We start from the raw sequence: 24,885 nt of genomic DNA, 5'->3' as shown, positions 1-24,885 counted from the left end.
GAAGCTCACTAACACCCAGTCTGTACTATGTTGTTACACTAACACCTAGTCTGTACTATGTTGTTACAGCAGCACCAAGCACACTAACACCGAGTCTGTGCTATGTTGTTACAGCAGCACGAAGCACACTAACACCCAGTCTGTGCTATGTTGTTACACTAACACCCAGTCTGTACTATGTTGTTACAGCAGCACAAAGCACACTAACACCCTGTCTGTACTATGTTGTTACACTAACACCTAGTCTGTACTATGTTGTTACAGCAGCACGAAGCACACTAACACCAAGTCTGTGCTATGTTGTTACAGCAGCACGAAGCACACTAACACCCAGTCTGCACTATGTTGTTACAGCAGCACGAAGCACACTAACACCCAGTCTGTACTATGTTGTTACAGCAGCACGAAGCACACTAACACCCAGTCTGTACTATGTTGTTACACTAACACCTAGTCTGTACTATGTTGTTACAGCAGCAAGAAGCACACTAACACCCAGTCTGTGCTATGTTGTTACAGCAGCACAAAGCACACTAACACCCAGTCTGTGCTATGTTGTTACAGCAGCACGAAGAACACTAACACCCAGTCTGTGCTATGTTGTTACACTAACACCCAGTCTGTACTATGTTGTTAACAGCAGCACGAAGCACACTAACACCCAGTCTGTACTATGTTGTTACACTAACACCTAGTCTGTACTATGTTGTTACAGCAGCACGAAGCACACTAACACCCAGTCTGTGCTATGTTGTTACAGCAGCACGAAGCACACTAACACCCAGTCTGTGCTATGTTGTTACAGCAGCACGAAGCACACTAACACCCAGTCTGTGCTATGTTGTTACACTAACACCCAGTCTGTACTATGTTGTTACAGCAGCAGAAAGCACACTAACACCCAGTCTGTACTATGTTGTTACACTAACACCTAGTCTGTACTATGTTGTTACAGCAGCACGAAGCACACTAACACCCAGTCTGTGCTATGTTGTTACAGCAGCACGAAGCACACTAACACCCAGTCTGTACTATGTTGTTACAGCAGCACGAAGCACACTAACACCCAGTCTGTGCTATGTTCTTACAGCAGCATGAAGCACACTAACACCCAGTCTGTACTATGTTGTTACAGCAGCACGAAGCACACTAACACCCAGTCTGTGCTATGTTGTTACAGCAGCACGAAGCACACTAACACCCAGTCTGTACTATGTTGTTACACTAACACCTAGTCTGTACTATGTTGTTACAGCAGCACGAAGCACACTAACACCCAGTCTGTACTATGTTGTTACACTAACACCTAGTCTGTACTATGTTGTTACAGCAGCAAGAAGCACACTGACACCGAGTCTGTGCTATGTTGTTACAGCAGCACGAAGCACACTAACACCCAGTGTGTGCTATGTTGTTACAGCAGCACGAGGCACACTAACACTGAGTCTGTGCTATGTTGTTACAGCAGCACGAAGCACAGTAACACCCAGTCTGTGCTATGTTGTTACAGCAGCAGGAAGCACACTAACGCCCAGTCTGTACTATGTTGTTACACTAACACCCAGTCTGTGCTATGTTGTTACAGCAGCACGAAGCACACTAACACCCAGTCTGTACTATGTTGTTACACTAACACCTAGTCTGTACTATGTTGTTACAGCAGCAAGAAGCACACTAACACCGAGTCTGTGCTATGTTGTTACAGCAGCACGAAGCACACTAACACCCAGTCTGTGCTATGTTGTTACAGCAGCATGAGGCACACTAACACTGAGTCTGTGCTATGTTGTTACAGCAGCACGAAGCACAGTAACACCCAGTCTGTGCTATGTTGTTACAGCAGCAGGAAGCACACTAACGCCCAGTCTGTACTATGTTGTTACACTAACACCCAGTCTGTGCTATGTTGTTACAGCAGCACGAAGCACACTAACACCCAGTCTGTACTATGTTGTTACAGCAGCACGAAGCACACTAACACCCAGTCTGTACTATGTTGTTACACTAACACCTAGTCTGTACTATGTTGTTACAGCAGCACGAAGCACACTAACACCCAGTCTGTACTATGTTGTTACACTAACACCTAGTCTGTACTATGTTGTTACAGCAGCAAGAAGCACACTAACACCGAGTCTGTGCTATGTTGTTACAGCAGCACGAAGCACACTAACACCCAGTCTGTGCTATGTTGTTACAGCAGCACGAGGCACACTAACACTGAGTCTGTGCTATGTTGTTACAGCAGCACGAAGCACAGTAACACCCAGTCTGTGCTATGTTGTTACAGCAGCAGGAAGCACACTAACGCCCAGTCTGTACTATGTTGTTACAGCAGCACAAAGCACACTAACACCCAGTCTGTGCTATGTTGTTACAGCAGCACGAAGCACACTAACGCCCAGTCTGTACTATGTTGTTACACTAACACCCAGTCTGTGCTATGTTGTTACAGCAGCACAAAGCACACTAACACCCAGTCTGTGCTATGTTGTTACAGCAGCACGAAGCACACTAACACCCAGTCTGTGCTATGTTGTTACAGCAGCACGAAGCACACTAACACCCAGTCTGTGCTATGTTGTTACACTAACACCTAGTCTGTACTATGTTGTTACAGCAGCAAGAAGCACACTAACACCGAGTCTGTGCTATGTTGTTACAGCAGCACGAAGCACACTAACACCCAGTCTGTGCTATGTTGTTACAGCAGCACGAGGCACACTAACACTGAGTCTGTGCTATGTTTTTACAGCAGCACGAAGCACAGTAACACCCAGTCTGTGCTATGTTGTTACAGCAGCAGGAAGCACACTAACGCCCAGTCTGTACTATGTTGTTACAGCAGCACAAAGCACACTAACACCCAGTCTGTGCTATGTTGTTACAGCAGCACGAAGCACACTAACGCCCAGTCTGTACTATGTTGTTACACTAACACCCAGTCTGTGCTATGTTGTTACAGCAGCACAAAGCACACTAACACCCAGTCTGTGCTATGTTGTTACAGCAGCACGAAGCACACTAACACCCAGTCTGTGCTATGTTGTTACAGCAGCACGAAGCACACTAACACCCAGTCTGTGCTATGTTGTTACACTAACACCTAGTCTGTACTATGTTGTTACAGCAGCAAGAAGCACACTAACACCGAGTCTGTGCTATGTTGTTACAGCAGCACGAGGCACACTAACACTGAGTCTGTGCTATGTTGTTACAGCAGCACGAAGCACAGTAACACCCAGTCTGTGCTATGTTTTTACAGCAGCAGGAAGCACACTAACGCCCAGTCTGTACTATGTTGTTACGCTAACACCCAGTCTGTACTATGTTGTTACAGCAGCACAAAGCACACTAACACCCAGTCTGTGCTATGTTGTTACAGCAGCACGAAGCACACTAACGCCCAGTCTGTACTATGTTGTTACACTAACACCCAGTCTGTGCTATGTTGTTACAGCAGCACAAAGCACACTAACACCCAGTCTGTGCTATGTTGTTACAGCAGCACGAAGCACACTAACACCCAGTCTGTGCTATGTTGTTACAGCAGCACGAAGCACACTAACACAGTGCCTTTATATACTCAAGTCCCAAAAGAACTTATTCACCCCGTCACCACATGAGGGCACAGCAAGAAGGTGAAATCTATGAATCAGAACGTGGCCCCCACCAGACATCAAATCCCCTGGCCCCTTGATCTTACCCATCCGAGCCTCGCAAATAGTGAGAAATAAATGTCTGTTCTTTAGGAGCCACCTATTCTACGGTGCTTTGCTGCAGTGGCATGAGGAGACCAAGGCACCATATAAGTGCGGCCTCAGCCTGATTTGTGGTGGCCAGCACGGGCTCACTTTGAAGAAGTGCTCAAGCTCCTGCTTCTGAGTCCCACAACAGCACACCTTTCGCTCAACTGAAGACCAGAAGACACGAGGGTCCCTGCTCTCCTCTGAGGTCACCAGTCTTTGTCCACATCACAGTGAGCAGCTGCTATCCCTAGAAATCTTAACTTGGCACCCATCACCCACACTCCTTCAAACATCCTCCAGACTCTCCTTGGACCCAGCCCACCGGGGCCACGTCCTCTGCTGCCTCCCTTCTCATTCATATAAACAAGCAAGCATTTAAATAAGCGCACAAGCAAAATGGATGGGCGAAGGAGAGGCTATTCAGCGGCCTGTCCTCTTCACCTCCCGCGCCTCCTGCCTGTTGTAACGCGAGTTTGGCTTCGCTATCTCAGAGCCAAATGTCCTCCACCCTCTTTCTGGGAGAAATGAGTCTCCCTAATGTGCACCTACAAAGCACATTGATTTGAACCGTGACACTTGAAAGCAAATACGTGGGCCATCTGGGGTAATTTTGACTTCTTGAGAAAGTCAATCTAAACTTTGTGAAAATGGTATTATTATAAGCAACAAAGCATTCAGAAGCACTAGGGAAAACAGATTCTGGTCTGACCTCAGCAGAGGCAGTGCCCAAGTAAAAACACATCAGGTTAAATCAACCCAATCCTCTATTCCGGGAAAAAACAAACAAAAAACAAACTTGGTTTTCCTATTTTTAATTTTTCTTTCAGTTAGAGGATTGGCTTTTGCAAGATACACCAAGACACTGTCCCAGGATGAATTTAGTCATCGTGTTCCCAGGTTTATGTCCACCCCTCCCCCCTGCCTTGAACACCCAGGGCTGTGCTAACTTGTGAAGGAACAGATGCAATTAAAATAATTGCTATTCATTGCCACCTAGATGGAGCTTCCAGATGATTCTGATCTGGGCAGGATTCAAAGCACCATGGCCAGAAGTCAAGCAACAGCCATTAACAGGGCTTAAACCTCCCCTGCAGATGGACCCCATTGTCAGCAACAGCACAGAAACCAACAGCGCAATTCCACTGGTGATAAAGACAAGACTCCGGAAATTGGAAAACACATTTTAAGAGAGGTGAAGGCTCTCCCCTCCAGTCAATATCCAAGGAAACCAAAATATCCACCATGGATTGTTCAGGCTAACAGGTCTGTCCTGCACACATACACATACAAAGAAGTCACTTGGGCAAAATTTTGTCTCTGAACTCTTACCTATCACGTCATGATTACATTTGGCCACAACTGCCAACGAGTGGCCAGAGCCCAGGACTTTCAACTCAGTTTCACAGTAGCCACAAATGCCTCCCTGGGTCGGGACGCAGCCCCCCGCAGACAGGGTGGCCTCCTTACCATCCAGCTCCTCCACGGAGATGTTCGCCAGCTGTTCGCTGTCACTGCCAGCAGAGAGCGATCGGTTGAGGTAATTACCCTTGTACAACAAGCCAGCGGTCACATGGTGGAACGGCATCTTTTCCCTGCCCAAGACACAACAGGGGAGGGGAAAAGAAAGACATCATCATTCATTCTTCCTTCTCTTTCTTAAAGGGCCATCTGATTTTCAGATGGCCAGTGTCATTTTAAAAATAACAATAACATTTCTAGAGGGAAAGTCAGTGTATTTCCGGGGTCCCAATGACCTGAGCAATTTCCAAAGGAACTCAGGTTCTTCCCATTCCTTCACTGTCCATCTTACTTCACTTTCCCCATTTAATTACGAATTTGAACCATGTTGTCCCTGTTAATCATGGCACACCACATCCCCATCGAACAGTATGCAAATGGCAATATCCTTGGCTCCTTTTCTTGGCCTGATAAATTCTCACTTGATGCTTGTAAGGAAGGACGGAGAATCCCAGAGGTGTCGGGATGCCCAGGGACTAGATGCCTTGGCTGTGATCAAGCAGAGATTCAAGTGTCTCATTTCTCCCAGATAATACAGGTGTCACACTCACATCGCACTTAAAACAGGTAGAAAATGCCCAAGCTCTAAGTGAGTACATGCGGTGATCTGCATCTCAAGAAGCAGCTCTGCAAGCCTCGTTGAGACACACGTGCTGCTTACTTGAGTGGTGAGAGAGCACACGCCTTCCGAAATGCTAATCACACCTGCCCTGCTGGAAAGGGAAGTGCCGCCTTCAGGTGTCGCACAATGAAGCTGCTTCCAGCACCCTCAAAGTTAAAGCATCATTTTAGACCAATATAACAAAGCTGCTGCACCCAGATGGTCACCAATGGGGCTGAGAAGTTTCCACTAACACAAGGCTGACTGGAAGCTCCAGGCTAAGGAAAAAGAGATGTGAGATGACAGAACAGCAAAGACAATGGAGGAGAATGGAAGAACAAGCAAAGACAAGAAAGAGGAAAGGCAGTTAGGAAGATGATCCTCTCCAAAGCAGGAAGAGCACGGCTCCTGGCCCAGCTCATCCAATGATGCTCTCTGTGACTCTGAACAGGACGCCGAACACGTCACATTCTGCTTCCTCATCTAGCAAAGGGGACTAAGAGGATTGATAAACCTCTGAGCAGAATTAGGGCCAACAGGCAGGAAGCACAGGGAGTCAATCACAAAGAGCGGGTGGAGAACACCTTGGTGTAGGAGCTCCCGGAAGGTGAACTGCGCAGCGTTTGACCCGCGAAAGCCCTGAGAGTTAAAAGGTTTCACCGGGAGCACAAAGCCGGTTAGTGACAGAAGCTGTTCTAGAACTCGAGCCTCCTACATGCTACTTCCATTAAGCAGCCCCAGCCAAGCGCCAGACATTTCCACCCGGATGTCAAACCCTCATTTCAGACTCAAAATGTCTAAAAATGAATTCATTATCTTCCTACAAAGTAGGCTACACTTCCTGGTTTCTCTATTTCTATCAAAGGTGCTTCTCGCTCATCACAACAACTGGGACAACTCTCCCAAATGCTCAGGACCCCAAAAAGTAAAACGGACACATGGCTGAGACAAGAGCCAGCTGTCAGCTTGCAACACCCAACCCCCTGCCCTTAACTCTTTCCATGGCTAAGGAGGCACACATCCACAGGACAATTGCGAATGGCAGGATGCTAACTACAAAGGGTACGTGCATTTGCCAGTTATAAGGGGTAATCTTCAGCTAGTTACAGGTCAGAAGTTCCCAAATCTATCCTTATATTTAAATAGAATACAGGAATCTTTCTCTGGAAGAATACCACCTCCTTTTTTCTCCAAGTTAATTGTCAGACCAAAAAGCTTTAAAAGGGAGAATCGCATGTATGAATATACGCTACTCTATCTTTTCCTTAAAGGCAATCCTGATTCCTTGGGGCTGCGTGTCATGGTCATTTGAGCACGGACTGATACCCACTGCCATAATGTGAATGTCTCCCCCAAATTTTGTGTGTTGGACACTTAATCCCCAATGTCACAGTGTTGAGAGGTGGGACCTTTAAGAGGTGATTAGATCTCATGAGGGCAGAATTAATGTTGTTATTGCAGCGTAGGACCTATCACAGGAGTGAGATCCTGATAAAAGGATGAGTTGAGCCATAAGTGGTGGCTCACGCCTGTAATCCCAGCACTTTTGGAGGCTGAGGCAGGTGCATTACCTGAGGCAGGAGTTCAAGACCAGCCTGGCCAACATGGTGAAACACCATCTCTACTAAAAACACAAAAAATTAGCCAGGCGCAGTAGTGCACGCCTATAATCCCAGCTACTCAGGGAAACTGAGGCAGGAGAATTGCCTGAACCCAGGAGGCAGAGATTGCAGTAAGCTGAACCATTGCTCACGCCACTGCTCTCCAGCCTGCGCAACAAGAGCATCTCAACAACAACAAAAAGGATGAGGTCAGCCCCTTCCCCTTCTCTGTCTCTTTCATTCGAACACTCATGCTCTGTTCCTCTTCTGCTACAGGATGACACAGCAAGAAGGCCCCTGAGGCTGGGCACGGTGGCTCAAGCCTGTAATCCCAGCACTTTGGGAGGCCGAGGCAGGTGGATCACGAGGTCAAGAGATCGAGACCATCCCGGTCAATATGGTGAAACCCCGTCTCTACTAATACAAAAAAAATTAGCTTGGCATGGTGGCGCATGCCTGTAATCCCAGCTACTCAGGAGGCTAAGGCAGGAGAATTGCCTGAACCCAGGAGGCTGAAGTTGCGGTGAGCCAAGATCGTGCCATTGCACTCCAGCCTGGGTAACAAGAGCGAAAACTCCGTCTCAAAAAAAAAAAGAAAGCCCCTGAAAGATAAAGTACCCTTGCCCTTGGACTTGCCAGCCTGCAGAACTGTAAGAAAGAAATCTTTGCTTTTCATAAACAACCCAGTCTCAGGTATTCTGTTATAGCAGCACAAAACAGACTGAGACATCTACGGTCCAGAAAATGAGAGGTCAACCCTGACTAACACTTCACGTGTGCTTTCAACTTCACCCTCGGCAGGGGTCCACATCCAGTGAGCTTCACCAGCTGTTATCTTAACTGATGTTTTTCATACTCATGAGAAGACACCTGCCCTGATCTTATCTAATTTGCTAGATAAGCCTCACTAGATGAGCCTCACCAGCTGTTATCTTAACCAATGTTTAAGTCTTTATCAGTATGGAAAGACACCTGCTCTGTTCTTAGCTCATCTGCTACCTGGAGCAAGACCCCCTAAGGTCGGTAGGAAAAGCATTTCCTTCCATTCCACGGTGCATCACTGTACAGTTTCTCAGCGTTTTATAAAAATCTTCCTGTTGTCACCTTCTACCTGGTTGTCTGCGGCTCTGGATCCACTACACAAAATTTTACAGTCATAATAAGGATATTATACTCAAGCAAGCACACCCAACCCACGCCCCAGTTCAGCCACAGAATAAATGTTGAGTACTGTGCAGAGTAAACTGGTCACAACTGAATCCCACTTGATATACCAACATAATTTCCTTCTGAAAAAAGGCAGCTTACAAAATTAGGTACACATTCAGTTCATTTAGTCTCTGCATCCAAAAAGCTCAAAGTCTAGTGGGAAAGAAAACGTGCAATTGAACCGTCCATATAGATATATAAAGTCATGCTCAAGAAAGGGAAGAACATTATCCTAAGTAAGCTAAAAACAGCTGCTGCAATTAGGGACTAAATTTCACTCCAAGCTGCCTAGGGAAACCCAAGCTTCAAGATTCTCTGCTTGGCTAAGGGAAGAGAAATATACAAGTTCATAGCAAAGACAAACCTTCTCCTGGAACTAAAACTTGAAGATGGATCCCAGTAGAGAGGGCGACAAACAAAAATAAATAAATATTTTAACAGCAGTTCCACTCATGGTGAAATATTTAAGTGACTGTCATGAAAAGACTCTTTCTGTGTTTTACATAAGGCCGTGAAATGGTCTGAATAAAGGTGTCCCCCAATAATTCATACACTGGAACCTAAGACTCTAATGTGATGGTATTAAGAGATGGAGGCTTTAGAAGCTGATTAGGGCCACAAGGGCTCTTCCCTCACGGATGGGATTAATACCCTCATAAAAGGGCTGGAAGGAACTACCCAAGGTCCTTTTGTCTGCCTTCCACCATGGGAAACTCCAGCAACAAGGCAGCACCTGGGAAGCAGAGAGCAGCCCTCGCCAGACACAAAATTGATAGGTGTCTTGACCTTGGACTTCCCAACCTCTAGAACTGTACGCAGTGAATTTCCGTTGCTTATAAATTAGTCTAAGGAACTAAGATGGGCAGAGTGGTTTCATGGCTAAGAACTGGCCAGGTGTGGTGGTTCATTCCTATAATACCAGCACTTTGGGAGGCTGAGGCAGGTGGATCACCCCAGGTCAGGAGTTTGAGACCAGCCTGGCCAACATGGTAAAACGCAGTCTCTACTGAAAATACAAAAATTAGCCAGGTATGGTGGTGGATGCCTGTAATCCCAGCCACTTGGAAGGCTGAGGCAAGACAATTGCTTGAACACGGGAGGCAGAGGTTGCAGTGAGCCAAGGTCATGACACTGCACTCCAGCCTGGGTGACACAGGGAGACTCTGTCTCAAAAAATAAATAAACAAAAATAAAATAAATTTAAAAAGAATCAGCACTTTCTAGTCAAAAATAGTGTTAGATTGGAATCCTACCTCTGCCCATATTAGCCAGCTAAGTAAGTTACTTAACCTCTGCAAGCCTGTCTCCTCTTCTGTAAAACTGGGGGTTTAATACATACTGAATAGAATAGTACTGTTGTAAATATTAAATAAGATAAAGGGCCAGGCATGCTGGCTCACATCTGTAATCACAGCACTTTGGGAGGCCAAGGCAGGAGGATCACTTGATGTCAGGAATTCCAGACCAGCCTGGGCAACAGAGCAAGACCCTGTCTCCACACAGACAAAAAAAACAATTAATTAGCTGGGCATGGTGGCACACACACGTAGTCATAGCTACTCGGGATACTGAAGTGGGAGGATCACTTGAGAACAGTAATTTGAGACTTCAGTGTGTTATTTTCACACCACTGCTCTCCAGCCTGAGTGACAGAGCAAGACTCTGACTTTAAGATCTGGAAAGCACTGTGCTTAGCAGCAGGCATCTGCTCAATGAGTATCACCAGTAATTCTTTGCTAAGGGTTATATGAAGCAGGATGCAGGGGCAGCAAGAGGTCATGGATGAATTCGAACGATGCCTGGATTACAAGCTGCATTACAAAGGAAGGTCAGTAAGACCTGACAAAGGACAACCTCCGGGAGAGGCTGGCTGGCACGTAAACCACCATGCCAAGGGGTCGGGTGTGAGCAGCATAGCACCAGTGGGTTCCAGTGCTGAATGGTGTCAGCAAGCTCTGGCTATGTCAGGCAGAGGGGGGTTACTTGAATGGAAAGTGCCAGAGCTGAAGAATAATCCATTTCCTGGGTGCAGGGAGGCTGGCTAAATGGTCATATCAAAGAAAAGATATTGAGAGGTTAAAACCAAAAGGATGGTTCCCGTTAATCGGGTCAAGGAACTGGTACATTTCTCTTGACAGAGTAACATACTGAAGAGGCCATCTATGGTGGCTGACACCTGTAATCTCAGCATTTTGGGAGGCTGATGCTGGAAGATCACTTGAGGCTACGAGTTAAAGACCAGTCTGGGCAACATGGTGAGACTGTGTCTCTATAGAAAAATTCTAAAAATTAATCAGGCATGGTGGTGCATGCCTGTAGTCCCTGCTACTGAGGGGGCTGAGGTAGGAGGATCGCTTGAGCCCAGAACTTTGAGGCTGCAAAGAACTATAATCTTGCCACTGTCCTCCAGACTGGGCAACAGAGGGAGATCTTGTCTCTAAAAAAATTAATTTAATAGATAAACTGAAGAGCCTCATTTACGGTAACTTGAAATGATGCCCTTTTGTGATGGTCAATTTATGTGTCAACTTGACTGGGCCACGGGTTGCCCAGATATTTGGTTGAACACGATTCTGGATGTGTCTGTGAGTGTGTTGCTGGATGACATTAACTTTTTAATTGGTAGCCTGAGTAAAGCAGATTCTCCTCCCCAGTGTGGGTGGGTCTCATCCAATAATGAATAGAATAAGTCTACATGGAATGAACATGCAGCGTAAGAAAGATTCATTCTTTAAACTGTCTCCAAGCTGGGACATCAGTCTTATTCCACATTTTTAGTAGAGATGGGGTTGCCCCATGTTGGCCAGGATGATCTTGATCTCTTGACCTCATGATCCGCCCGCCCAGGCCTCCCAAAGTGCTGAGATGACAGCGTAAGCCACTGTGCCTGGCACTGACTGTATTTTTTTAAAGTATCAGTCTACAAAAGACTGAAACTAAAAAAGGAAAAAAAAAAATTAAAACTGGTCCTTCCTCACAAACAGCTTGAGAAGCACAGCTCTAAAGTATTTAATTTATGTTGTATAGATTTGTGGTAATGAACCACAGAGAGAGGAAGAAAAACACTTGGAGAAATGCATCTTAACTTGTCCCTGAAACTTTTTCAAAGAGCTTAAGACTTCTTCAAAGTCTTAGATGGACTTCTGAAAGAAGTTGAAAGACTGCAATTGATTCTTGAGCTCTCTGTAGAGTGCTGGAGAAGTACATGGCATCTCTTGCAGACCTGACAGCAATCCGTGTCCTCCAATTACTAGACATACGAGGGGCAATATTGATCTCGCATGCTAAAAGTTACGGAGCCTAGCCAGCCCCGATACTTTGCCAAATTCCTATAAAAACAATCACGAAGGCACACCCAAATAATGATACTCTCAGCAACACCGGTGCCAGGGTATGGAAGAAGCTTTCATAAAATCAGTACAGTTAGGGTTCAATAACCAGTGATCAGTGGTGCAGCCTTGCAGTCAGAGACAGAATAAAAGAGTCGGATAGCAAAGGGGTAAGAAGAGATTTTTATCTACCCAAATTCTCTTCCATTTCAGGGACTTAGGGACAGCCAACCCTAACAGCAGGCAACCACCCTTCTGACTGTGTTGGAATTGCTTTACTAAAGCAGCCAAGGTCAAACCCCAGCACCGTCCCTCCCACCACTGTGAAGCAACAACCTTCTTCCTCTAGCTACTCACGGATCATAACTCCCAGCATGCAAGGTGGCTAGGAATGGAAGGTCTGAGACCCGGAACCTGCCCATAAAGATGAGCAATCACCTGCAAGTCACAGGTGTTGGCCAGAGGGACCCAGGAGTAACAACCCAGGAAGATTATGATTTTTCATGCATTGCTTCTGATTAAGGAGAAACTGCAGAAGGCCTCAAATAACCCAGAAATATATATCTCCTCCTCTCAGTCCAAGAGCTACATGGTGGGGACAAGAAGATCTCATCTTACTCCAGCAAAGATGCTCTCAACAAAGGTCAGCTAGACACTGGACACTTGGCTAAGCGCTTATAAAACAGTTTTGTTCCCTTGTTAAAAATCCTGCAGGGGCATGCCAGTTGGCAAACACTGGGTTTGGAGAGATTTCAAATCAGACAAGCATGAGTAAGCACAAACACTAATGGAGGGGTCTGTGTAAAAGTCCTGCATCATTAGAGAAGGAAGAACTTTCAAGAAGAAGTGGAACAAAACCCTACTGCTAACAATGTCATAATACAAGAGAGGACAATTTTACAAACTTCTGTTTTATGCTCTAAAGTTATCAGCAAGGTGTCTATGAAATAGGAATGCAAACTCATAAAGAAATACCAGCATGAGAAGAAGAGATATCAAGACAGAAAGAAAAGGCATTAAGCTGAGAGGTAAGCAGGTTTGAAAGAGGCGCAGGCATTTGAGAACAAAGGAGAAATCCACAAACAGTAGCAGAATGAAAATCTGCATTAATGGAATGAAGAATATTTCAAAGAAACAGAAATTTTAGCAAATGACATAACACACCCATGCACCCACCACCCCAGATTTAACGACGTTTTGCCTTCTTTGCTTAGATTTTTTTTTTTTAAGAAATAACATGTTACACTGAAACCCTTACCACCTACGCTATTCCTTCACTTCCCTCCCTCCACAGTGACAACTCCGTTCTGGAGGTGGAACATAGCTTTCCTGTCCATGCTTTTAAATTTGTCCACATTTGGATGTAACTATATAGAAAATATTGTAGTATTGCTGTGTCTATCTTTAAATTTACATAAATGATATCACACCACCCATATGCTTTTGCAACCTGCATGGTTCACTCTATACTGGATCTCTGGGATCCATCGAAATCCACACACATACACCTAGTTAATTTTTAACTGCTCAACAGTTTCCATTGTATGAATACCCAGTGGTATAAATTACACAACTGATGGAAAAGTGTGTTGCAGTGAATATCCCCACGTGTGTCTGTTTGTATATATTTGCAGGAATTTCTCTGAACTGCATACCTGGGTAAAATATTACCTGGTGTTTAAGTATGCAAATCTTTACCTTTATTGGATTTAGTGAAATTGCACTCCAAAGTGGGTTAGTTACTTATTGATACCTAACAAATTATACCCCTGAATTTTGTGGCTTAAAATAACAAATATTTATTATCTCACAGGTTCTGTGGGTTAGAATCAGGAGCTGCTTAGCTGGGTGGCTCTGGCTCAAAAAAGTCTCCTTTGATTTCAGTCAAGACATGGACTGGGGCCATCATCATCAGAAGGCCTGACCGGGCCTGGAGGATCCACTTCCAAGATGGCACACTCATGTGGCCATTCACAAAAGGTCTCACTTTCTTGTGGGCCTCTCCATGGGGCTCCTCCAGTATCCTTATGACATGGGAGTTGGGTCACTCCAGGCAAGTGATCCAAGAGACGGTGCAGGAGCTCTTATGACTTGGTCTTGGAAATCACACACCATCACTTCTGCCACACTGTATTCATTGGAACTGAGTCACTGAACACAGCCCACACTTAGTGGCAAGGGAATTAGGCTCCACCTTCTGAAAAACGGAGGATCAAATAAATTTTAGATGTATTTTAAAACCACCTTAGTGACTATGACAATTTACAGATCCGCCATTAGTCTAGGAGTGTGTCTATTTCCCCAACAGCCTTGCCAAAACGTAGTATGAACAGACTGTTTCATTTTCAATTGGATTTCCTTGACTGCTAGCTTAAGCACCTTTTTATGTGGCTTTTGGTCATTCAATTTCTTCTGCTGTGAGTGTGCTTTTCACTTTCATCTATTGGGTTGCTTATAATTTTTGCATTGCTTTGTTCTTCTACGTTATCGTCCAGTGTCTAATTTCAATCTTATTTTTAACTCCCTTTCCCCCAAAATTACTCAGCATTACAATCGATGCCTATCTAAACTTCTCCACAAGTTTGCCAATTTTCTGGTCATCATTGCTTCTTGCAGGCTATTCCTTTGTTCCAGGTTGAGTTTCTTTTTCAGTGAAGAAAAGTGCAAATGTAAACAACGGGCTGTAAATGGCAAGCTTTCTGAGTCTTGGTGTTAAGAAGTCTTTATTTCAACTTCATTTGAATTACGAAGGTTAACCTAGTAGAGAATTATAAATTAATGATTGCCTCAGCACTCAGAAAATGTTTTGTTGCTGATGAGGTATCTATAGGTATACTTGCTGTTAACCTGCTCATACTCATTCTGGACAATTCTAAGTCATTATATTTTCAGATAGAGGTGCTCCCCAAATCTCTTTATTCTTTTGCAAGCTGTTATTAGATGTACATTGGGGCTCTTTGTTCAAGCTGGATTCTCTTGACTGGTTCCCCCAAAACCTATTCATAGTTCATCTGACTGAGGAAGCTGGGAAGCTAATAACTATCTTCCAGACTCTCTTGCTACTAGGATCTGTGATGAAAATTAGTTCCAATAGTCAAAAGCTCTAAGGCGGAGTGGTATGCTGGTAAATGTTTAGCACTCGGTCTCAAAAAGAAACACTTTCGATTTGTAGCATTTTCCATTTTCATGATGTAAATATTCCCACCAGGGCCAATTCCAAGCTCCCCACATGATGCCACTAAACATGAATTTGGAAAGAGCTGTGCAGCAGTGCACCAGCACACAGCCATGCAGTCTCTCTAATTTAGACACGATAGACGAAATTCACCACGGAATCACAGATAATGGTAAAATGTAGCAAAATGATTAGGAAGTGATGAGTTTTGAACATTGATTACCTTGATTTTTTAAATATAATTTATTTCATTTTAAGCTTATATTCCATTTTTAAGAATGAATGCCTAGACTGAGTGTGGTGGCTCACACCTATAATCCCAGCACTTTGGGATGCCAAGGTGGGAACCAGGAGCTCGAGACCAGCCTGGACAACACAGCAAGACCTCATCTCTACAAAAAATAAAAGAATTAGCTGGGCATAGTGGTATGTGCCTGTAGTCCTGGGTACTCTGGGGGCTGAGGTGGGAGGAACGCTTGAGCCCAGAAGCTCAAGGCTGCAGTATGATGACACCCCTGTACTCCAGCCTGGGTAACAAAGCGAGACCCTGTCTCCAAAAAAAAAAAAAAAAGATGCATTTAACAATCACCTCACAAAATCCCTTAAAATTTAAAAGTGGGCTCTCACAAGCCAGTATGAGCTGGTGCCAGTGTGTCACTGGCTGTTCTCTTGCCATGTTTTCACTGTTTCTACAGGAAACAAGACATGAAAACATGACATTTTCCTGCAGTGCAGCAACATCCCATTGTTTACTCTCCGGTGTCTTGGCTGTGACAAAGCAGCTATGGTGGTGGCAGCAACAGCTTCTGAATCCCCAGATCACAGCTCTAGGGGACCATGCTCCAAATTTTGGGAAGTCAAGAGAATGCTGCAGGAACAACATACTGCAGCGGCAGCCTCAGTGGCAGCAAACTCTCCTGGGGAGTTGACTTTGAATTATTCTGGAAGTCATTCTGGACAACTACCTAAAATCCACTCCTTCAACTCTTCAACAGTCATTCAAGCATCAAACCCCTTATATTAAATCCCTTCCTGCTTAAAATACCCAGAGGGGTTACTGGTTCTTGAACTAAATCTTGACCGATACATTATAGTATTTTCCGTGTTCCTTAAACTTTTTAATTGCTCACATCTTTACCTCGTTGTGTATCTTAGAAGTAATCTCAAATTATTTGCAAATTTACAATTTCTTTTTTCAGTGTTTACTGAATTTGGGTTGAACGCATCTATTGAATTTTTCATTTAAATGACTATAGTTTCCATTTCCAGCAGTTTACTTTGGTTCTTTTATAAACACACCTCTTTTTTATCACTGAGCATAAATCTTTCATTATGATTCTTATACTTTCTTTTACCTTTTAACCATTATTTTTTTTTGAGAGAGAGAGTCTCACTTTGTCACCCAGGCTGGAGTGCAGTGGTGCAATCTGGGCTCACTGCAACCTCCGTCTCCCAAGTTCAAGAAGTTCTCCTGCCTCAGCCTCTTGAGTAGCTGGGATTACAGGTATGCACAATGACACCTGGCTAATTGGGATTATAGGTATGCACCATGACACCTGGCTAAGTTTTGTGTTTTTAGTAGAGAGAGGATTTCACCATGTTGGCCAGGCTGGTCTCAAACTCCTGACCTCAAGTGATCTGCCCTCCTTAGCATCCCAAAGTGCTGGGATTACAGGCGTGAGCCACCGTGCCCAGCCCTCTTAACCATTTCTAACTGCCTTACTTCATATTTTTCTTCAGAATGTCATTCTGTTATCTCCACTTCTGAAGGCACTAATCCTCTTTTTGTATTACTCTGATCTTCCTAGTAGCAAACTGTTTCCCAGTGTGGCCTGTCATTTGTCAAGGGGAGGAACCCCAGCAGCGTTTGCAATAAGTGACACTTTTCCCTTTGGAGGTCCAAGTTCACAGAGATCCCATCCATCACACATGGTGTCTCACCAGTTGAGAACCAGTCATTACATGAATTCCTTAACTTAGAAGCCTGCACCACACAGGTAGTGTACATTTGGACTGCACGGCCCCTGGAACACTGGCTTAGAGTTTACATTTGTTACTGTAGCCTCTCTCTTTTGCAGCCATTGCTCTGGGAAGAAATAAGCATCACTGCTACTTTGCTAGGCCAGTGGTGAGACTGAGTCTAGTTCCCACTTATAGGAGGAGGGTGTCTTTGTCTATTCAAGTTGCTATTAGGTTGTGCAAGAGTAATTACAGTTATTGCCATTACTCTTGCACCAACCATTACTTTTAATGGCTAAAACAGCAATTACTCTTACACCAACCTAATATAACAGAATATGTGGCCTAAACAACAAACATTTATTTCTCATGGTTTTCAAGCCTGGAAGGCTAAAATCAGGGTGCCAGCTTGACTGAATTCTTGATGGAGACCCTCTTCCTGGTCTACAGGTGGCTTTCTTCTCATTATGTCCCCATGAGGTGGATGGCAGCCAGAGTTCTAGTCTCTTTGTTCCCTTATAAGGGGATGTTCGTGAGGCCTCCACCTCCTGCTCATTAGCAGATAGGGCCTTTGAGAGGTGATTGGACCACTCCATCATGATCTAATTACCTCTCAAAGGCCCCATCTGCTAATACCAACACATTGGCGATAAGAATTTCAACATATGGTCAGGTGTGGTGGCTCACACCTGTAATCCCAGCACTTGATGGATCACTTGAGGTCAGGAGTTTGAGACCAGCCTGGCCAACATGGTAAAACCCTGTCTCTACTAAAAACTAAAAAAATTAGCCAGCCATGGTGGTGCATGCCTGTAGTCCCAGCTACTCGAGAGTCTGAGGCAAGAGAATCACTTGAACCTGGGAGGCAGAGGTTACAGTGAGATGAGATCATGCCACTGCACTCCAGCCTGTGTGACAGAGCAGGACTCCGTCTCAAAAAAAAGAAAAAGAAAAAAAAGAATTTCAGCATTTCAGCATATGACTTTTGGGGAACAGAAACATTTAGTCCATGAATTCCAAGGGGCTGGGAAATCGGCGTCTCATTTCCTATTTCCTGCCTGTACCAGTCCAAGACCATATCTTTTGTCTCTGCGTGAACATGAAAACCCCATCACCAGAGCTTTTCAGGGAGCAGGGAGGGTCCTGTTGCTCAGTGGTGCCCACTCCTATGCCTGTCTCCCAGGGCTCTGAGTTTCCCCTTCCTTCCTTTCTTTCCAAACGGATTTCATTCCTCAGAGCTTAGCCAGGAAAACAGAGCCTATATCAAGCAGTTCAACAGGAGGATTTAAAACAGCTATCTACTAAGTTGTTGGAAGTGTGGAAAAGCTAAACAGAGACACTTTACAGAGATTAACAATGGCAGAAACGTATTCCCACCCCTAGTCTGGAAGGACATAGGGAGAGGGTGGTATTATCAGAGCCTCAAAGTTGAGTTTCCCAAAAGCATCTAGCACCATGGTAGGGGCTGCCCAAGAGGAACTAAAACAAGAGAGGAAAAGCTTTGCTCCACCAAGATTCAAAGCAAGAACCACAAAGAGAGACGGTCACTGCTGAAGACATCTGTCAAGAGCAGATGGAGATGGGGAAAAATACTCCAGCCTCTCTCTTTTCCCACCTTTTCATTTCCTGTTGCTGTCTCCCTTTGGCCAAATCAGTCAACTGCCTATTGCCAGGGAATCTGGAAACGTAGTTTGAAAACATCAAGCCCTACCAGGCAGAGTAGAACATGAGAAAAAGGCAGATAAATGCATAAGAAAGCAGGCAGATGACCAGTAGAACGGCACGCTGAATATTTTCTGATTCTGCATTTCTATGTTGATAGCAGAAAAAGCACCCATGTTAGCTTAGGAAAATGACAGAGGCAAATCTCCAGGTGACATTTTTGAACTTCAAGGGTAAGGAAAAATGCTCTGAGCATCCAGGTAGAAAATACAGGTTACCAGCTGGGAGCGGTGGCTCACACCTATAATCCCAGCACTTTGGAAGGCCAAGGAAGGTGGATCACTCAATGTCAGGAGATTGAGACCAGCCTGGCCAACATGGCGAAACCCCATCTCTACTAAAAATACAAAAATTAACCAGGCACCACCGTGGTGCACACCTGTAATCCCAGCTACTCAGGAGGCTAAGGCAGGAGGATCACTTGAACCTGGGAGGCGGAGGCTGCAGTGAGCTGAGACCGTGCCACTGCACTCCAGCCTGGGCGACAGAGCATACCCACAAAAAAACAAAATAAGACTCAGTTTCCTTCAGAATAATAATGGCTTCTGAAGATTCGGCCACAGGCAGCCATGAAAACACTATCTCCACCTCCTGCCGCCTTCAAAGAGTCACTTAAATTAAAATGAGTAGAGAAGTTTACAAAGTAAATGAGGAGGAAATATTTTAAGTCAAATGTAATAGAAAATAAAGTTCTCACTTCAAACAATCCAAACTAAAAAACACTGAAGTACAGTGAAGTACAAGTGAAGGATGACAAAGGTCGTTTTATGTTTAAGGGTAAAATTCAAAATGATAGCATATTAGTCATAAACTTCGACGTACCATATCACAGCACTGTCAAGTAAAAATAATTTATAAATATAAAGAAAAACCGGCGGGGCACAGTGGCTCACACCCGTAATCCTCACACTTTGGGAGGCTGAGGCAGGAGGATAACCTGAGGCCAAGAGTTCGAGACCAGCCTGGGCTACACAGCAAAACCTCATCTCTACAAAAAATTTAGAAATTAGCCTGGCGTGCTGCTGTGCACCTGTAGTCTCAGCCACTTGGGAAACCGAGGTGGGAGGAGTGTTTGAGGCTAAGAGATCAAGGCTGCAGAGAGCACGATCTTGCCGCTGCACTGCAGCCCGGGCAACAGAGCAAGACTCTGTCTCTTAAAACGTAATAAATAAACAAAAATAGATTTTTAAAGATTGTTGTAGTCTTTAAAGACATCCTCAAATATCAGAATTTTGGGAGGCCAAGGTGGGCAGATCACGGGCTTTCGCCTGTAATCCCAGCTACTCAGGAGGCTGAGGCAGGAGAATTGCTTGAACCCGGGAGGCAGAAGTCGTAGTAAGCCGAGACTGCACCACTGCACTCCAGCCTGGGAGACAGAACAAGACTCTGTCTCAAAAAAAAAAAAAAAATAGAAGCCAAAATTGAAAATGTTAATATATTCCCCTAAATATTTCCTAGGTCAATGTTTAAATTAAAGTTATAATTACAGGCTATCTTTAAAGTAACGAAAATGGGAACAATACTTATTTTTTAAAATAACAAAAACAATACTTATAAATGTAAAGGAGCATTCAGAAAAAAAATTTGTTATTTAAATGTTCTCTTTATCTTAAAGAGGAAAAAAAAATTAAGTCCTCAATGCTAACTTCTTAGTTAAAATATAACAACAAAATAAATTAAGAAAATAGAAAAAGAGGAAATAATGAAAGCAGTGAATTAGAAAACAGATAAATTGAAAAGAGCTAGTTCTCCAAAACAAAAGCAATAAACAATTCTCTGACAAGTTTATTAAAACAAATATAGAAAGCATAAGTAGATAACATTCTGAAATATGACAATTCTACATGCAACTCCAGACTAATAAATTTTAAAGCACTGGTTAAATGAATAATTTTGCTCTCAAGAGATAGAAATTGGATTTTTTTTAGTGAAAGTGATATGATTTAATATTATTCACACTTATTGAAAACCTTGACTTAGCACTTTGTTATACAGTGATTTGAAGATCTGGTTTGGGATTGAGTTTACTTCCAGATCTGATTTTCATGTCTGCCATAAGAGAAAATACACCTCCGTAAGAGACACAGATCCAAATGGAAGAAAAAAGTGTCACTGGCAGTATTTACGAAGTCGTAACATTCATTCTTCAATTCCCTCTGACAAGCATGCCAAGGTTTTGCTGACATTTGGCTGGTAAAGTTTCATCTTCCCTAACAGCAACGAATGATTTTGCAAACTGAAAGCAGTTACATTTTCATATTTTTAACAAATGAGTCTGAAACTCCCTTGATCTCTTCATTTGGAATTTTCTTACACAGTTGACAAAGTTCTGTTTCCAGATTTTTGAACTTTACAGAGTAGAGTTTGTAGATAGTGCACTCACCATAATTTTTTTTTTTTTTTTTAGCTACAAAATCACATAATGGTTGAAACATTTCCAAAAACATCTATTTTCAAAAATGTTATAGCATGAGGTTCCTTTTAGAAGCAGTGACTTCCTTGGTCTTTGCTAAAATGTCACCGTTAAGTGTGTACGGCTAACAACATCCCGCCATCTCAGAAAAGACCAGAAAATGTGGATCACTTGACTGTTTATGACAGAAAGCGTGCGACTCTTATTTGCATTTGACAATTTTTTTTTTTTTAAAGACAGGGTTTCACCATGTTGGTCAGGCTGGTCTTGAACTCCTGACCTCAGGTGATCCGCCTGCCTTGGCCTCCAAAGTGCTTGGATTACGGGAGTGAGCCACCGCACCCAGCCCTGACACAATTCTTTTAAGAACTTTGCCCTGAAGTAAGATGCACACTTTATCGTGGCACAGAAGCCACTAGCAGCCATTTTCCCCAACTCACATCAAAGACAGTGAATAGAGATCTACAGTTTAAACTGTCTTTTGGAAGTTTTTTAATCGTTTTGGCCAACTTCTGTCCAATCTGATGAACTCCTCAGTGTTATAACTCATAGAGTAACTAATAAAGGGCTTCTATTGGGAGCAAAGAAAATGCCAGCTTGATCACTGTCTTGGGGTCCACTTGGGCCTGCTAGATCAGCATAATCAAAAGCTGGGGTTTTTCAGTAGACATTCTGTAAACCCTCTTGCCCATTATCTATTAGTCTAGTTGAAGCAGATTAACATAATCTGTAAATCCCTGATACGGTTTGGCTGTGTCCCCACCAAAAATCTCATCTTGAATTCCCATGTGTTGTGGGAGGGACCTGATGGGAGGGGATTGAATTATGAGTCTCTCGAGATCTGATGATTAAAAAAAAAAGGGAGTTTCCCTGTACAAAGTCTCTTTTCGCCTGCCACCATCCATGTAAGACGTGACTTCCTCCTCCTCACCTTCTACCATGATGGTGAGGCCTCCCCAGCCACGTAGAACTGTAAGTCTAACGAAACCCCTTTCTTCTGTAAATTGCCCAGTCCTGCGTATGTCTTTATCAGCAGCTTGAAAACGGACTCACATAATCCCCCTAACCAGGCACTAGTGTCACAAGTCACTGGAAGGAACAACTTCAATGTGAGATGCTCTCCTTTTCTTAAACACTTCACACCAGACCAGAGGGCATATGGGCAACTGAAGGCGGCAGTATCATTCTCCACTGCAGATAATCAGTAACGTATAATTTCCTCCTTTTCTTCTTATGCCCCGAAAGAATACCTTATTTGCCCTTCCCTTTGAAAATCATTGTAAAGACATTACCATAAAACACATGAAAAATGCAAGAGGCCCGTTACCTCCACTATTACACAACATTATCCTAGAAATTCTACTTAATGCAGTAAGACATGAACAAAATAAGAGACTATTTAAAAGGAGAAAACTAAAAAAATAAAAATAAAAAAACTAGAGTGAATACATATAGATATTTAACTCATCTTTCATAGTTAAGAGACATTCAGAGTTTAAGTAAAACCAAAGAAATTACAAGGAAAAGATGAATCGCCTTGCTAGTAAAAAAAAGATAAGCTTGGCTGGGAGCGGTGGCTCACGGCTGTAATCCCAGCACTTTGAGAGGCCGAGGCGGGTGGATCACAAGGTCAAGAGATCGAGACCATCCTGGTCAACATGGTGAAATCCCGTCTCTACTAAAAATACAAAAAAATTAGCTGGGCGTGGTGGTGTGCGCCTGTAATCCCAGTTACTCAGGAGGCTGAGGCAGGAGAATTGCCTGAACCCAGGAGGCAGAGGTTGCGGTGAGCCGAGATCGTGCCATTGCACTCCAGCCTGGGTAACAAGAATGAAACTCCGCCTCAAAAAAATATATATATATAAGCTTTTAAACATTATAAATAGAAGAAAGGTAATAGGCAAACAGGGAACGCAAAGACGGTACGATCAGACAACTCACAACACTGGAAAGACAAAAAACTAATAAAGTATGCACAAACAATACTTGATCTCACAAGTAACCAAAGAAATGCAATGTTTTAAGAGATGCTATTATCTGCTTTAAAAAAGAAAAAAAGAGAGAGAGAGACTGAGGTCTTGCTGTGTTGTCCAAACTGGTCCCAAACTCCTGGGTTCAAGGGATCCTCCTGCCTCGACCTCCTAAAGTGGTGGAATTACAGGACTGAGCCACCATGCCTGACCTTGTTATCTGCTTCTTCAGTGCAGGAGGGTTTTTGTTTCAAGTTGCTTTTAACATGCTGGTGAGAATGTACTGGGACTGATACTTCATAGCAATTGAAACAACAGTTCAGGGAAAGCAATTTGGCCATTTGGCATCACAAATCTGGAAAAAAAAAAAATTGTTCTGGCCCTTTGACCCTGTAATTCTATTTTATTTTTAGTCTGTCCAGAGATGTAGTCAAAGATTTGTGTACCAAGAAAAGGCATTGCATTGTATTTAAAGTGAAAAAAAGAAGAAAGATGAAAACAAGAAAAAAAGAACAGCTAAAAATACAGAAAATAAACAAGCAAAGTCCATTGATATCAGAGTATGTTGTGGATCAATGACGCTTACTAAAATTTTAATGACATCGGAAAATCTTTATAATATACCACTAACTCTAAAAAATATTTAAAGTGGGAAAACCGAGCACACTCCTCTGACCTAAAATTCCATTACGATCTTGATACAGAGGAACAAAATGGAATAAATGCATAAACACGGATGTTTATTATATTTAAGTATAAACTGTATTTGTTTAATTATATATATAGCTAGGCACAGTGGCTCATGCCTGTAATTCCAGCACTTTGGGAGGCCAAGGCAGGTGGATCACTTGAGGTCAGGAGTTTGAGATCAGCCTGGCCAACGTGGCGAAACCTCATCTCTACCGGAAAACACAAAGATTAGCCCAGCGTGGCGGCGCACACCTGCAATCCTAGCTACTTGGGAGGCTGAGGCAGGAGAATTGCTTGAACCTGGGAGGTGGAGATTGCAGTGAGCAGAGATCTGGCCACTGCACTCCAGCGTGGGTGACAGAGCAAGAATCCATGGCAAAAAAAAAAAATTATATATATGTATATATATATATTTCCCCTCCAGGGATCTGCCAGTTTTTGGGCTGATATATCGGGAAGACTGTCATTGGCCCAAAAACTCTGGCAGATCCCTGGAGGGCAGGAATGAATTCATCCATGTTCAGGGGTGTGACTGGGCAGAGGGAAGCCAGGCTGAAAGCATGCAAACTAGGGTGAGGAAGCAGCACCGAGAGCCGCAGAGTGCGGTCCCGTCGGCAGGTGCTACGATCTGCACTGGAGACAGGGTGGACCGGAGGCAACTGGTTAAAGCCCTTCACTTGGATCAGCTTGTCGGGTTTCCCAACCCTAGAAAAAGATCCTCTTAAAAGCAAGCAGGCCGGGCGCAGTGGCTCACGCATGGAATCCAACACTTTGGGAGGCTGAGGTGGGTGGATCACTGGAGGTCAGGAGTTGGAGACCATCCTGGCCAGCATGGTGAAAATCCCATCTCTACTAAAAATACAAAATTAGCCGGGCATAGTGGCACATGCCTGTAATCCCGGCTACTCGGGAGGCTGAGGCAGGAGAATCGCTGGAACCCAGCAGGCAG

General features: G+C 43.9%; 1 protein-coding gene across 6 annotated transcripts in view; it reads right to left on the bottom strand.

Moving 5' to 3' along the window:
- CALN1 (calneuron 1) overlaps positions 1-24,885 on the bottom strand; it is a 636,916-nt gene that overhangs the window by 488,826 nt on the left and 123,205 nt on the right. For all 6 annotated transcript variants that reach the window (XM_012449090.3, XM_012449087.3, XM_012449086.3 and 3 more), the window contains one exon: positions 5,217-5,341. In XM_012449090.3, the coding sequence (XP_012304513.1) occupies positions 5,217-5,341 (125 nt within the window). The remainder of the gene's footprint in view (positions 1-5,216; positions 5,342-24,885) is intronic.

This window comes from Aotus nancymaae, unplaced genomic scaffold, assembly GCF_030222135.1.
Source record: "Aotus nancymaae isolate 86718 unplaced genomic scaffold, 86718_ANA_hifiasm-v0.15.2.pri h1tg000012l, whole genome shotgun sequence".
Taxonomy (NCBI): domain Eukaryota; kingdom Metazoa; phylum Chordata; class Mammalia; order Primates; family Aotidae; genus Aotus; species Aotus nancymaae.
Note: the sequence above shows the minus strand (reverse complement) of the source record. Positions and strands in the feature narration are given on the sequence as shown.